This window comes from Drosophila ananassae, chromosome 2L (assembly GCF_017639315.1).
Source record: "Drosophila ananassae strain 14024-0371.13 chromosome 2L, ASM1763931v2, whole genome shotgun sequence".
In the NCBI taxonomy this organism is placed as follows: Eukaryota; Metazoa; Arthropoda; class Insecta; order Diptera; family Drosophilidae; genus Drosophila; species Drosophila ananassae.
The window spans coordinates 10911288-10926328 of NC_057927.1; the positions used below are offsets into that span (position 1 = coordinate 10911288).

At 42.1% G+C, this 15041-nt stretch overlaps 3 protein-coding genes across 7 annotated transcripts; 1 reads left to right on the forward strand and 2 right to left on the reverse strand.

Moving 5' to 3' along the window:
* Nucleotides 1-1436: 1436 nt before the first annotated feature.
* LOC6499645 (probable G-protein coupled receptor No18) lies at nt 1437-10886 on the reverse strand. Of its 2 annotated transcripts, none has more exons than XM_044714154.1 (6): nt 10711-10886; nt 7926-8387; nt 6483-6585; nt 5834-5959; nt 4231-4408; nt 1437-3880 (listed from the first exon to the last, which is right to left on the reverse strand). In XM_044714154.1, exons 2-6 carry the CDS (start codon nt 8365-8367, stop codon nt 2963-2965), a joined length of 1767 nt encoding a protein of 588 aa, XP_044570089.1. In that variant the 5' UTR covers nt 8368-8387; nt 10711-10886; the 3' UTR covers nt 1437-2962. The 2 variants fall into 2 exon arrangements, with proteins under 2 accessions (XP_044570089.1, XP_001954231.1); XM_001954195.4 differs by lacking the exon at nt 10711-10886 and adding an exon at nt 9224-10170.
* Nucleotides 10887-12391: 1505 nt separating this feature from the next.
* LOC6499644 lies at nt 12392-13574 on the reverse strand. Of its 4 annotated transcripts, XR_006507359.1 has the most exons (5): nt 13343-13574; nt 13138-13281; nt 12938-13081; nt 12770-12846; nt 12400-12702 (listed from the first exon to the last, which is right to left on the reverse strand). XR_006507359.1 is itself a non-coding variant. In XM_044716000.1 (3 exons), the coding sequence occupies exons 1-3, from the start codon at nt 13499-13501 to the stop codon at nt 13016-13018; spliced, it is 369 nt and encodes a 122-aa protein (XP_044571935.1). In that variant the 5' UTR covers nt 13502-13574; the 3' UTR covers nt 12392-13015. The 4 variants fall into 4 exon arrangements, 1 of the variants encoding a protein (XP_044571935.1); XR_006507358.1 differs by having other exon boundaries at nt 12392-12846; XR_006507357.1 differs by having other exon boundaries at nt 12402-12702; nt 12770-13081.
* Nucleotides 13575-13796: 222 nt separating this feature from the next.
* LOC6500952 (pyridoxine/pyridoxamine 5'-phosphate oxidase) lies at nt 13797-14890 on the forward strand. The gene is made up of 2 exons (XM_001954197.4): nt 13797-14584; nt 14658-14890. The coding sequence occupies exons 1-2, from the start codon at nt 13868-13870 to the stop codon at nt 14721-14723; spliced, it is 783 nt and encodes a 260-aa protein (XP_001954233.1). The 5' UTR covers nt 13797-13867; the 3' UTR covers nt 14724-14890.
* The last annotated feature ends 151 nt before the right edge of the window (nt 14891-15041 follow it).

Here is a 15041-nt window from a genome sequence, read left to right on the forward strand (position 1 = left end):
GCGGCCATTTAATTTAACACATTATGCGATATCAGCCAGCAAAGCGGCTCAAAGGGAAGGGGTCCTTACCAAAAAAGGCCAAAAGCTACGGTACAGAGTGTACTGAGAGAAAAACTTTTTGGAAAAGATGGGGAATAAGATGATAAAAAATGAAAAGATGATGATATCTACTGGCTTGAAGCTATAAATTAATTGTTAAAGAAGCTACAGAAGATTTTATTTTAGAGTGCTTTTGTAGGACATAAATATAATTTTTCCTATTAGAATAATTTATTTTTTCTACATTTCTATGGAAATTCGGTAGATAGTTCATATAGCTAATTACGTTTCATTGTTCAATACAAATTGTGGTTTTGGCTTGTGGTAAGGCAAAAATCGAAAGTGACAGCCTCAGGAAGAGTAAACATAAAAACTATAATTAATTGGCATGGAAACAAAGCCAGTAAAAAGTGCCTTCATCTTTGTGGTTGCTAAAAATATTAATTTTTTTCTGTGTATCATACTCATACGGTGTAATAGTCCTGGGTTTACAGGCCCGTTGACAAGCGGCATTAAGGACGACGGTTTCCGCTGAGCTCGACTCGAAAGTGAAATGTGACAGCGAAATGTGTTGCAATTCATTAGAGAGGAGGAGGATACTCCGCCCCGCTGTCATGCTTTTATATTAGTCACATATGTGCGTGGGTGCTGTTAGAGAGGGGGTGGTTGGTTGTGTACGTATACGTAATTATGATGACCGCATATTTTTTTCACGCCTTATTTCCAGCTAAATTAATGTAACACCACCGCGGTCCCAGCTGGAATCACCGCACCGCCGGAGTCACTGGAGTCAGAGCCGTGGTCAGAGCTGGCTGAATCAGCGTTTCTTTTGCTTCCGGCCCCATTGCCGTAAACAACTTAGCCGTAGCAGTGGCGGCCACCGGGTTACCACTTCCAATAATAAATCACAAAAAATGAAGTCAAGGCTGCACTGCCGCAAGCACTCTTTCCTTTGAGGCTCTTATTCCTTTTTGAAAATGAGAATTCTTTACTTGAGTTCGACTAAGATTTTATCAAAAGTACTTTCAACTGCAGTCAGCCTTTTCAAATGCCTTCGAGTATTGCAGCTGTTCCAGATTTAAGAAACTTCAAGAGACATTCAAACGGAAGAGAACTTTTAATAAATAAATTACAATTGTTTCCACTGGTAGTGGTTTTACGATTTATTTTCCATATTTGGCAAATCCTTGTGGGTGTAAGCCACACACATACACCTTGCGTCTTATGTCTTGAGGAGAAATACGTGTTCAGGAAATTGTTCATAAAACTTTTGTGTGACAATTTATAGCTCAATAAGTAAAGCAGCTTACCCGGAGGGAGGCTATTTTATAGTCTACTATAGTACCACTACCCAATACGCCCCCGAAAGCTTTTCCTTCATAATAATAAAATATTCGTCGAGTTGAACTTAAAGTTTATTATGAGAACTCTTTCGGCCGATGGTCCAAGGATGGCCGATAGGTCCTTGCAGAGATCCTTTTACAAGTGAACAATTACAAAGTACATAGTTAAGGTTATAAATACGAATGATATACATATGTGTGGCTTATATTACAATTTTACAAACTCTTTTTTGTGTGACTTTTGGGGCTAAAAGCTAAAATGCTTAACGAGCTCAAAAGTGAGGACAAACGGTTCCGAGGGTCATTGAAAAATCTCTTCAAGCTCAAGTGCAGCTTCAACATCCAGGCCTCGTTTTTGTTTTAGTTTCAGTTTTAGTTTCACTTTCACTTTCGGTGCGTTGTGCGATTGCTCAAACATTAAATGGGTTGGCCGGACACTGTGTGCCTGCGGGGTTTAGCCGCTCAGGACGGCCGGGCCGGACAAAGGACACGCCAGATATGTCGTTGGCAGTTTCTGGACCCACTGCGAGGCACACTCTCCACACTCACACACACGCTCACGCAGACACAACAAAGAGACGGGAGACGACATCGCCATCACCATCGCCGTCACCATCACCATCATCGTCCTCATCATCGTCCTTCTCATCCTACTCTCATCCTGACGGTCAACAGTGGCCGTCAGGCAACACAAAGACTCGCAAATACTATAATTTGTCTTTTGTTTCGTACTGTTCTTCTTGCAATCAACACTCACGCACACTCCTAAAAATACTATATAATTCCGTATATGGGATGGGGTCTAGGCGGGTCTAGGAGAGAATCTAGTCTTCCGGTCAGGTCAACTGGGTCTTAAAGCTACTGATGAAAACTGGCCTTTATTACCTCGTGTATATACGGGGACATTTTGTGGCACATTTTAGCCAGCAACTTTCAACAGATACTCTGGGGCTTAGCACTACAATTGACTAAGAATACATATTGACGGAAAGTAAGTGTTTGGTTACTTTTGTGACTTTTTAAACTTGTTTGGAATCAGCTTTATCCTACGTAGAATGAGGTGGAGTAGAATTTAAACGTTCGTTGTAAATTTCCTTACTCTAGTCCTGATTTTCAGATTTTAATCAACATTGATCGTGGAAATAATACAGATCTTATGGCTAAAAAAAATAATATTATCCAGTAATCTCTCTTTAAATACTTGTTTTAAAAATCTAAAATAAAGAAGTCCATTAGAATTTTTTCCGTTAAATTGATTGGTTTTGTAATGATGGGTTTGATTATTGTATAACAATCTTAAAATCCAGGTAATTTCTTTGAAAAAATGTATATCTTACTACGGAGTGGTTTAATCTCAAGAATAACTTTCTAAAAACTCCTTAAACAATTGCTAATCGGTTTAGAAATAATTATTTATCTTAATGACAATGGCCTCCAACTCAATTTCTAGTTATTTTTTCTCAAAAAGCAATTGCTACATTATTCAGAGAAGTTTTTAAGAATTGATCCCAAAAGGATTGATCCCGGAGACACGTATAAGTTCCGATTATACCACTAACTACTAGGCTTCAAGACCCAAACTAGCCACGGAACATAGCCAAGTGGTTGGGAGGACGTTTCTGCTTGCAAATAGGTCGGCAGGTGAGGCGCCAGAAGGCAGTGCGAAAATCGGGATTGTAGAAGGCGTAAATAAAGGGGTTGATGGCACAGTTGACCCAGCCCACCCAGGTGAAACCGAACATGAGATCCTCGAGGACGGCCGGCCGAGGCAGGAAGGGTATAAGAAGGTAATATACGAAGAAGGGCAGCCAGCAAGCAATTAGGCCGCCCATCACAATAGTCAGGGTCTTGGCGGTCTTAGTGTCACGTTTCGTGGTCGAGACTCGCATGGGCATGCGATGATGATGGTTTAGATGGTGGTGCTGGTGGTGGTGGTGCTGATGACTATGGCTGTGGCTGGCGCAGCCCCGTTTCTGTTGCTGGACATCCGCCTCCGCCTTCTCACCGCCGCCAGTTTCTAGGGCCACTGATGTGGAGTTGCCACCGCCCAGGCACGACTCCGAGTAGGAGGACACCTGACTGCCCACATAGTGCAGGCCAGATGGTGTGGAGTGCATGCAGGGTCCGCCGTACTTGCAACTAATTGCCGAGCAGTGAATCAAGGACGAGAGTCGCGACACCTCCACCAGCTCGTAAAAAGTCGGTTGGTGCTTGAAGGTCAGCGTCTTGTCCGGCACACTTTTCTCCCGCTCCGGCTGGCACTTTGAGCACTTGGAGCACTTGAGCGACGCCTTGCTCATATTTTCCGCATTCACATTACCAGCTCCGGAGGTGGTGCTGTTGGAGGTGGCGGTAGCGGTGGGTGGGTCGTGCAGCGAGCTGAACCTCCAGCGGGACTTCCGGTTTGGCAGCCACTTGGTTGGCGTGCAGTGATAGTGTTCGGACTCGGAGATGAAGTTGTCGCCATCCACATCGTAGTCTGCGGTGCGCTCCGAGTTCTGGTGAAGGGAAAATAAAAGGATGTGGGTTAAAGCACTGGGAAAAATTATAGAGCTTTAGAAATAAGTCCTATAGCATTAATGAGTTAAAGACTTTATCAACTTGAACGTATTTATTTTTTTATTAAATCATATTATTAGGATATCCTCTTTGAAGACTTAATCAGCGTGAATACAAAAATGATTACGCCTTTTTCGCAGTGCGTGACAGGTTAGTCAGGTGGTTGGATGGTTAGATGGTGTGACATGATAAATTTCAGGAGACATTTCAGCGGACCAAGTGGGGGGTGTGAGGAAAGGGATGAAGCCAGGTGGCGGTGTGATGGGGTGGGGGAAACCATTGAGCTTACCGCATCGCGCACAATGCGCTGTCGGCGTGACGTGAGCACATAACCAATCTTCACGTAGACATACAGCATCACCGTGAGGGGGATAAAGAATGATCCCATTGCCGAGAAGACCACGTAGCCCTTGTTTTGGTTGTAGCGGCAGTCAACAAACTCCGCCTGATGTCTCCCAGCCTCGTACCTGTGAATGGCAAATTGAATTCCAGTTTCGAATAGCATGTGGTTTTTGTGGTTGTTGTGATTGCGGCTCAGTATCTCCTCGACTTCAACTCGTTCGGTCCCTTGCCAGTTACCAGGAACCGAATCCTGGCCACTGAGTTCCCAGAACTTGGTACTGGGACTTAGTCGAGTGACAGTTAAGCAGGGCGAAATGTGAAATTCAAATCCTAAACCAAAGCCTGTCCTGGCAATTTATCCTTTCCCTGAAAGTCCCTTTTGGATGCCTTTTATTTATGCACATCTCTTCGTGATGGTCATTCGGTTAACACAAACCGGTGCCGACTTTAAATCGATAAAGGAAAGCCAAGGAAGACCAAGGATATCCATGGTTGACTTGATCGACTAAACATGTGCATGAAGGCGGAATCCTTGGGAGGCTCTAATGGGGAGTGTGATTAACTTAAAGAAACTTTTTCGATCATTAGTTTTTCCTCGAAAAATGCATCATCTAAACTTTCAAAGACAAAACTATTTTGGTAACATTCTATATTAAACTATTTGCCTTAAAGAATGAAAATATGGCAAACTTCAGCATCTGCTGGTAGTTATAATTGCACTTTTCCCCCAAAGCACCACGAAAGGCGAATTTTCAAAAATTTCCAATGCTCGGCAGCTGCGGCTATATAACTTGACCTCAGCCGGTTTTAATGTGCACTTTAAGCCACGTTTTGTGAGCCAGCTAGGACCGGGCCAAAAGACACTAAAGAATGAGTTGCCCCTGGAGACTGTTTGGGGGACAGGACACCCTCCATACGAAGTGGAAGTGTGTCAAAGTGGGTACGTGTATGTGTGCAAGTGAATGCTGGTTAATTTGGGCGCTTGGAAGTATGCAACACACAAGTGTGTGGCTTTCGGGTAAGCGAGTACAAAGCAAATGCGCCGCGGCAAACAAAGTCATTAACAACTCATTAAAACTTCAATGTAATGGGTGCAAGAACAACAGCTAGAACTGGAGCAATTACGTAATGTTTTAGGCGCAGCTGGAGGTACAAATATAAATATAAGCGCACATACATTTCGGGCCTTTTTGTGGCACATTATCTATATTGGGCCACATACAGCCATTAGCGTTAAAGGAACCCAAGAAAATGAAATTATAACCTTTTCGGGGGTTCAACACGAATCAATTATACTCTTGAAGAAATATATTTTTGAAATCTAAAAATTATTATTTTTAGGGAATAATTATATAAAAGTTTTTCTATTAATTATTTTTCTGAACCTACTCTCATATTAACGATCTCTTTTCAAATGCCTTTATTGTTAAATTTCTATTGAAAGCCCAAGTCCTTAAACATTCCTAGCAAGTGTATTAAAAAGAAAATTGAAATAAAAACGGAAGCGGCAAAGCAACGGAAGCAGAAGCAGTATCGGGAGCTTTACTTACCAGCCCAAATACGGCGGACATGTGATTGACAGGGCCGTTATCCACACAACGAGTATCATGAGGAGGGCCAGGCGCTTGGAGCGGCGCTTCTTCGAATACGTCAAGGGTTGTGTGACGGCGAGATACCTGCGAGAAACCAAAGAAATCCAAAAGCCGGGCAATAAACGCTGCCAAACAGAGTATGGAATATGAAATACCGAATAAAGAATGAATGAAACAAAAGCCAAACGAGCATATTGTTCATAAAGCCGCTGCCGAGAGGCAAACAAAGTACAGAGTCAGTCGGTCGGTCTCGGTACGGGCTCAGCTGGATCAGTTCAACCCAGTGCGGCACAGAACTTGGAAATGCCATTAAAATGTAATTGAAACTTCCAACAAAAGCAACCGGACTGTAGTGCCCAACCCAATCTCTGGCCAGCTCCTTCATTCGCCCATTCACATTCACCCACACAGGACACTCAAAGGGTATGCCCTGTCCCTGCTCCTAGGACTGGCACTGGCTCCGTCATGGGGCAATAAAAACGTCAACAAATAAATTATTTTGCACTGTTTTAGCACCTTGCCTTGACTTTGGCTCTGGCGCTGCCAGTTGGCATTGGCTACAACTATGACATCAACGACAAATTAAGAAATTAGTTCACAAACTCACCTGTCCAGACTGATGGCGCAGAGACTAAGAATGGAGCCGGTGCAGAGAAGGATGTCCAGCGAGATCCAGATGTCGCACAGAATCCAGCCGAAACGCCAAGTGCCTGCGGAGTAAACATTTGTCGAGCTTCAGACCCCATGATTCATATGGCCCTGCGGGGAGTTCACTGAGCAGCAGATTACGGTGGCATTACACTTGCATTCCCTTCATGTAATGTAACTTGAAATTATTCCCCGGACAGGCGAAATTATTACTGGAGGGTGCGTAAAAAAGTTTAAGCTCCCTTTGCCCAGGAAAAAGCCATTTTTTTGCAGTACCTTATCCTTCCCGCCTTTATTTCTGCCTTTATTTTGCTTGAGGTTTGGTCAATACAAATGGCAAAGGTTTCTCAAAACAAAAAGTTCCCAAATAAAATAGTTTTTCATATCAATAGTTTCAACATCAAAAGATGTTCTTATTAAAACAAATTATTCTTCTATAGAATCGTATCGTATAAAATTTATTTAACTATTTCGCAAAAAATATGCCATCCACTTGGGGGATTAAACTTTCAACATTTTGAAATTTTAAGAAATTTAAGAAATTTTAAGAAACTCGAAAAAAAATTTCGCTGTGAGATTTGGATGCCGATTGATGCAGAATAGTTCTACAAATCGTTTAAGGTATTCCCTTCCAGAATCGGATGAAATTTGGCAAAGATATGGCTTTCGCGGGGGGCCATATTGGACGTCCATGCATTTTGAACACTTTTAAAGGGGAGCCTTTGGAAAATTTGATGAAAAATCGGAAAAATATTTTGGTGTCAGGTTTTGATGCAGGTTGATAAAGAATCGATCTACAAATCGTTGAAGGTATTCCCTTCCAGAATCGGATGAAATTTGGCAAAGATATGGGCTTCGCGGGGGGCCATATTGGACGTCCATGCATTTTGAACATTTTTAAAGGGGAGCCTCTGGAAAATTTGATGAAAAATCGAAAAAATATTTTGCTGTGAGGTTTTGATGCAGGTTGATAAAGAATCGATCTACAAATGGTTTAAGATATTCCTTTTAAGAATCGGACGATTATTGATAAAGATATGGCCGTGCTGGGTATCGATAGTCGGACTTTGGCTCAAAATTGTAATACCTCTACAAATAATATAAAAATGTTATATTGCACTTCAATCAACACTTGTAAACAATAAAAGTCGTGAATTATAATTACATAATTTTGTTTTCATAAACATTTCTATCGCTCTGCCGCTTGCAACCTGTTTCCAGGAAAATATGAATTCTCAGATCACAGACAAAAATTGTTTACCTTTTTTTGTGGGAAATGGAATTGTTTTTAATTTTTTAATGGCCTATTCGTGAATGGGAATGGAAGAATCGTTTGCAGCATAGATACCATCCGCTCCAGGGGCATAGTCGTAAATCTTTCGCCGCCGCCGGATACACTCACCTGTTATGTATAGAATCACCGACGGGGGCATCACGCAGGTGCCGACGAGCCAGTCGGTTATGGCTAAGTTCATCACGAAACAGTTGGTAACGGTGCGAAGGCGGCGTGTGGTCATAACGGCCAAAATGACCAGCGTGTTGCCGACGACTGTGACTAGGATGAGAACCAGGAAGACAGCCACGGCCAAGGATTTGGGCCAGGCCATGCTCACCAGATACGAGTTCATCGAGGGCACGCCCACCTTAAGGGTTGTTGCCGTCGTGGCGGCTTCTGCTGCTGCTCCTGCTCCTGATGCTTCCGGATCCACTATGCTCGAAGCTGTTGTTGCTTGGATGAGGAGCAGGTTGCTGTCCAAGGAGCCGTTGCTACTGACCAAAGACATGGCCGTGGAGAGGAGCTGCGCGTGGAGCCACTGACGGGGGTCACCCGAATCATCCGACATTCCGACGTCTTGAGATAGCTCTAAGGAATAGCCAATGGAATTCGACATCAACAAATTACACTTAATCAATTGAGTAGCCAGTCGTGATGGCGTCATTAGAAACACGGGCCAGACAGGAACAGACCTCAAGACCGGGGCAGACAGAAACGAAACGAAACTAGTAGACCGTCCAGAACTGCATACAAATAATGGAATTGCCTGCGACCTTACACAATTTCCAATTACGGCCGGACTGTGGCCACATAAATTGCAATAAGTAAGCGTAATTGGCCTTGGACAGCACAACGGCCACTGTACGTATACGGAATACACAGAGGAGCGAAAGTAATTAGCGTCCATAAATTATGCAGCGGAACATGCATAGCCCGAAAAAGTTTTAAATGATTTCCAATTAATATTGCCATTTACATTTCAATTTCGGCCGGCAATTTCCAGCTAGTAATAGCAATAGTTTGTGGCCTCTTTTGGAACAAATCTATTTACATATATATTCATGTACCGCCCTGTTTATATCGCTGGCAAGCGTTTTCGAAATAAATGAAAATAAATCAGGCACACATGCTCTCCCAAGAGGAATTCCTACGAATGTGCTTTAAATTTCAAATCTCTATGCTATTCGACCTTCGATCGGATGACACTACTCTATAGATCCAACACAGGAAAAAAATAATTTTAATGTGAATCAATTAATCATGATGAGTCTAAATAGTAAAAAAATATATTACAATTTTCTTTTGATTTATAACTATAGTCTCTGGTTTAACAAAAGTTTATATAAGTCTTCTACAACAAATTTTTTTGTCATATTTCAAGCTGTTCACATTAGAATTACTTGAAGTTTAAGACATCATCTCACTTTAACAATCACTTTATTGCAGTGAACATCTGAAGTCGGCTCATCCACACCCGCAAGTCAAACAACAGCTTGGGCACACACTTCAACACCAGGCAAATGCTAGAATTGCATCTCTCGGATACATCTCGAATATCTCTCGCGAGTCGCGGCGAGTGGAGGCAAGTATCTCGACGGTAAACATGATGTGCGTTGACTTATAAATAGTTAAGTGATTAGTCGTAGGCGTTTACTGTCGCCATTTGTTACCCATCGAGGGGTCACAGGTCACGGAATCGAACACGGATTGAGGTGCGGGAATCGATTTGCGACCGGGGGGATCTAATGGATCTGATGACGGCCTAGTTAAGGGCCAAGGAAGCCACCGAAAAAGTTTCTTTCTATGCACACGCACAGCTGTGCCGCTGGAGCTGCTGCTGATTACAAACTGACAGTTGGCTGTCGGCTGTCGGCCTGTCCAACCTGAGATGCTGAGATGAACACCACTCACCGCCGCTGCCCTCCAACCCCTGGCCAGGCCCTGTGCCACCCACCCAACCATAACCACAACCCCGCTCCGCACCCTAAGCGGAACCGTCAACGAGGCGTATGCGCGATACTTGTTCTCGTATTTTGTATTTTTGTGTTTTTTTCTTATTCTTGTTGTTTTTCTTCTTTGTTGTGTCGATTAAAGTACAGAAGCAGTGACGGCAGGGCAAAATTCCTTCTTATTCTTGTTTGGTTACTTTTCAGATTTTATATTTTATTATATGTATTTTGTTCTGTTTTATGCTATTGTTTTATCAAGGCGGACGCACACACATTTTCCAGGTTTCTTGGCCGAAGATTTGTTTGGAAAATATTCGGAAAATTCTGATATAAAAATGATGAGGTCCCTGGACGAGGGGGAGTCTCCGGCTAAATCCGGAGGATGGTTGGCGGTAAACTGACTAATCGAAGTGCCGAACCCGCGAATTAAGTGCTAACATAAACGAGTATATTAGATTTTTGCACGCTCTATGATTCATCAAAAATTGACAACAAAGGCGGATGCCTTTGGATGACAACGAGACCATAAAAAATTAAGGTAAATTGCACAGAGGTAACAGCTGCCAGAAGAAAATTATAGAAGGCAGAGGGTGGGGATGGCACGGAGGAGCGTGGGCATAGGCGTGGTCATGGAAATGGTCGATTATGGGGGTGGAGTTTGAACCGTTTTTACCCCCTCATTAATATGCATTCTCCAATTAACTGGCATATTTATTTGATTAGTTCGCGTTGAACGAGCACAGGGCGCACCAATGTCAGATCGCAAACTTGTTGCTCACAGATACACACGCACACACAGCCAGACACACACAATAACTTGGCTAAAACCTCATTAGTTTTGCTTTGGCTGATAGCAGCAAGTTAATTGATAAATTTATCTGTTGATTACGGCCAGATGTTCGGGGGATTGTGATTTACGACGGAAAGATCACCGAAACCACTGAGCTAAAAAACCAACTAACCGACAGTGAAGGACTAGGAATATTTACATATTTCATATTCCATTGCGATATGATTTGCAATTCCGATTTTGAAATTTCTGTTTCAGTTAACACACAACTGGTCGGGCTAATGTTCTGGGTTTTCGGTTTTTTGCGGCCAAACGCCAGGACGTTCCGTGAGCGACTGAAACCGAAATGCTTGTGAGCCAAATAACGCATTTGGCTAATTTGCCAAACGCTTGCCTTCTGCCGGCACTGGTGGGTTGCGTGCTTTGGATTGGCTGCGGGGGCCGACCGTTGTGTGTGCACAGAGGGTCCACTGTATTTGTCACTCTGAACCTCGGAACCTCTGAGCCTTAGACGGGCTGAAGTCGCGCTCCTTAGTCGCAGTGTGTTAATTTCGTTGCTCTTCTTTATCACTTCTTTGCAAGTGTATTAATTATGAATACACTTTGTGTTTGTCTCGAGGATTCCACAAAGGATGCGCGACACTCAACAGAATTAGGAGCCCCAAATGAGTAAAGCTGGGCTCAGTACAAAGGATATTTGAGAAACGGAGCGGGGGGGGTCCAGTGAGGACCGGCTAGTGGGGATGGGAGAGTCGTCACGCATTGGTTTGCATATGCAGATGGAAATAAATGGATTTCCTGTAATTGATAACGACCGAGCGTGTAGGCAAAATCACTGAAAAAAATATATTTTTTTGTGAAAAGAAATGGCTTAATAAAAAGTCTGACAATAATAAAAACGTACTTTAACATTTCTTCACAATTTATTAAGTGGGATTACTTTTAAAAATGGAAAGATATTAAAATAAATGTCATGAAGCCCGAAAGAATTTTTATTAGTAACATTCCTGATTTCACATTTCATCTGAAAATGTGAAAAATAAAATGTGAAAAGTAAAATCCTTGTTTTGTGATTTTATTTTCCATAGTGCGTGTGGGTGGACATTGACATTCACATAAATGGAGGCGTGGCGGCTGGGCGTGTTAGAACAGAGAACAGAGAAATCGATCGTGCCCATTTTGGAGCTGTCACTCAAATTAAGCACATTAAAAATCCATAGGGATTTCAACACCCACATGTACGAGTACGAGTGTGCCGGCTCCCCATAAAACTTCGCGCCCCTTTCTCCCATTAGTCGCCACGCCTCTTCCCTGCCATGTGCAATTGGATTACATACGCATAGTGACATAGTTTGTGTGCTCAACAAACACACACTGCCACACACACACACTCACATAACAGACCCAGCAGACACTCGCTTAAACAATGCTAATAAATTTTCGTTTTATGAGCATTTGGCTTTTAATTACCGAACTAAACTTAAACGCCGCACTAGTACAAACATTCGCAATGCGTGTGTGCGTGTCATTGGGGTATGGGTATGGGTGTGTGCTTATGTACATATGTGGATATATTTATCCAACACGCTTGATTTGGCTTGATTGATCTACTAGGAGGAGGTTCCAACACCTTGGTGGCAGGGGCGCTGGTGGGGAGGCAATTGGAATTGTTGTCTCAGGCGCCACAGTCATAAAGTAAAATTGTATTTTGCCTGGGAAATTGGGAAATTGCCCCCGTAACTATTTCAACAAAACAGTTTCCTTGCCCCCTTCACTTGTAGTACATCTAATGGAATATATATTAGTTTTGGACTAAACATTTCTCTAAAAAGTTGGTTTTAGTTGCGTTTTATACGGAAGGCTTTAACTAAGCTTTGTTTATTTTGAAATAAATGTTTTACCCTTAATTATACCTTAAACGAAAATTATTGGGCTAAATCAATGATATAGCATACCATAAAAATAAATTATAAACAATATATATTTCTTGTATTTATATAAATAAAATATATTCCACGAATTCCAACACCTTTTTCTTAATACTCTAATGGCGTGCATTGTTCCTATAAATACCATATATTAGAAGGATCTAGTTTTAATCGTTGTTTTTTTCGGAAAGGTTAAAGGATACGATAGCGTGCATGCCCAGCTGTCCACACGGATCCTGGCACGATTAAAAGTATTAATAGTTTTTATTATTTATCAATACAAAAATGCATTTATTTTTATACCATTTACATCATGATTGTTTTGAAAGGTCATTCATCGAAAGTGGATCAGGCATTTTATCTAAATAGGTCACTATTTCCTAAAAGTAAGCCAAATGACCAGGTTTTAAAAGGCTTTGAATGCAAGTTTAGAATAAAACTTCATTTTAGGATCTTTGGTTAACAACATACAATATCTGTTCAGGAAGGGAATCCAATAAATTCCAACCATTTAAATAGGAAGTACTCCCTGAACAGTTGCGGTCGTTGCTACATTCGCTGTATTACGCATCCTTTGAAGGAGTTAAGCCTGACATCAATCTCTCCCTCCTCGAGCTGCAGGATTAAGGATGTTAAAATAAACTAGCGAGGCCACCGACCCGGACACTCACCTCGTTGAACGCGTAAATGTCCTGGTAGCAGGATGGAGAGATACACCGCCGGATGCAGTTGATCTTGGCCACGCCTACTGGGTTAATGTTGGCGCACTGAACATGGTGATCGCATTCAACTTCCATTTCGTGGTATGTGATTTCCTGTTGGTTTGATTTTATTCACTTTAATTAAAAAATAAAAATCAATAGTTTAAGGACTTACATTTTTGCTGGTCTCCTTGTAGGCATATTCTGGAAAATTAAAAGTGGCCGCCTTTGGGAACATCTTGCCATTCAATCCATGAATGTCCTTGTAACCAAAGGCAAGGTATTGTGGCAGGATAATTAAACAAACAAATACCAAAAGTGCTAGTTGCGGCATTTTCGTTTATTTTGGTTTTCGTCCTTTTTAAAGTCAGTGATGGACTTCCTTGGTAAACAACAAAGCCGAGGGTCTCCAGGATACGATAGAATCATTTTTCACATCTCTAAAGGATATTTTAAGGATAATGGGTAAAAATTCCAAATAAGGGATGAATTCTACCGTCCAAAAGATGGCGCCAGATTTTATGTAAGATATTGTGTAATTTTACATAACAGAGGATTATGTAAATATACACTATATGTCCTGGGAAAAATCTAACATTTAAAAATGAGATCCTCCTTTTGTGTAAATTTAGCTGGTTCCGAAATAAACTTCATCTTCCAATTCAATTTTATATACGCAATAGGCATATTCGAAATTAAGATGTCGTCTATTTTAGTACAAAAATTTTGGGGAACGCTCGCCACGACCGAATTATTGTGCCGCGTCTGGCCCCAGGCGTATCCAAGATGGTCGCCCGCCCACTCCCATCTCGCACACAACGTGGCCACTCAGGAGGAGCGGATAATGGAGGAGCCGTATATTATCTTTCAGCGCTGGCTGATGTCCGCTCAGAAGCAGGCGCCTCAGGTTCGTCCGCGTCTCGCATGCATGGCAACGGTGGATAAGGCTGGCGAGCCGGTTACGCGGCTGACCAACATCGAGGACGTCAGTGCCCATGGAATAACGTTCTTCACGACGTTGGGCAGCCGGCAGGCAGGCGAATTAAGTCAGAACCCTCATGTATCGCTGCATTTCAACTGGGCACCATTGATGCGCAGTGTCCGGATAGCTGGAACCGCCTACCAGCTTACAGATGCGCAGGCAATGGACCAATTTCGCCGTTATTCGCGCCACATGCAGCTCACCATAACCCACGGACCACGATACGCGGCGAAGTATTCGCAAGCCCACTCGAGTTTCTATCAGCGGATGGTTCAGCGCATGAGCTCCTGGTTCGGAAAGGCTCCAGAGGATGTCCCAATGCCATCTAACTGGGGTGGGTTCTTACTAGCTCCTAGTCTATTTGAGTTTGGCATGGTTGGGGAAGAGTCGGGCCGAAAACGTTTGCGCTTCCGCAGGTGCCTAAATATGCCAAGGGTAAGTTTTTAAAAATACTGAATCCCATGAAAATATTTTTGTATATTCACTTATTTAAATTTTTATTTTTTAGGGAGCTAGGGGCGGGACAGTTCAAGCAGAGACACAGGATTGGATTTACGATAGCAGTGAGGAATAAAAAGGTATCCTGATTTTGGGTTCTTTTTTATACCACAGATAATTACAAAAGACCATGAAAAAGTATAAATTCAGTCATAAGTATTTTTGTGAATGCGTAAACCCCAAAAGTAAAATTTTATACAGTTAAATTATATAGTGTACATACAAGATGTACATGCATTATCAGTTCTTTCATTTAATTTTATGAGATAATTTGGGCAAACGCGGTTTAAACTTGGTGGAAAAGTGGATATTTTGTTCCTTTAAAATTTATTAATAATATAAATAATGTCCCCAAAAGCCTTATTTTTATTGATTTTATTATTTTTTACATTGT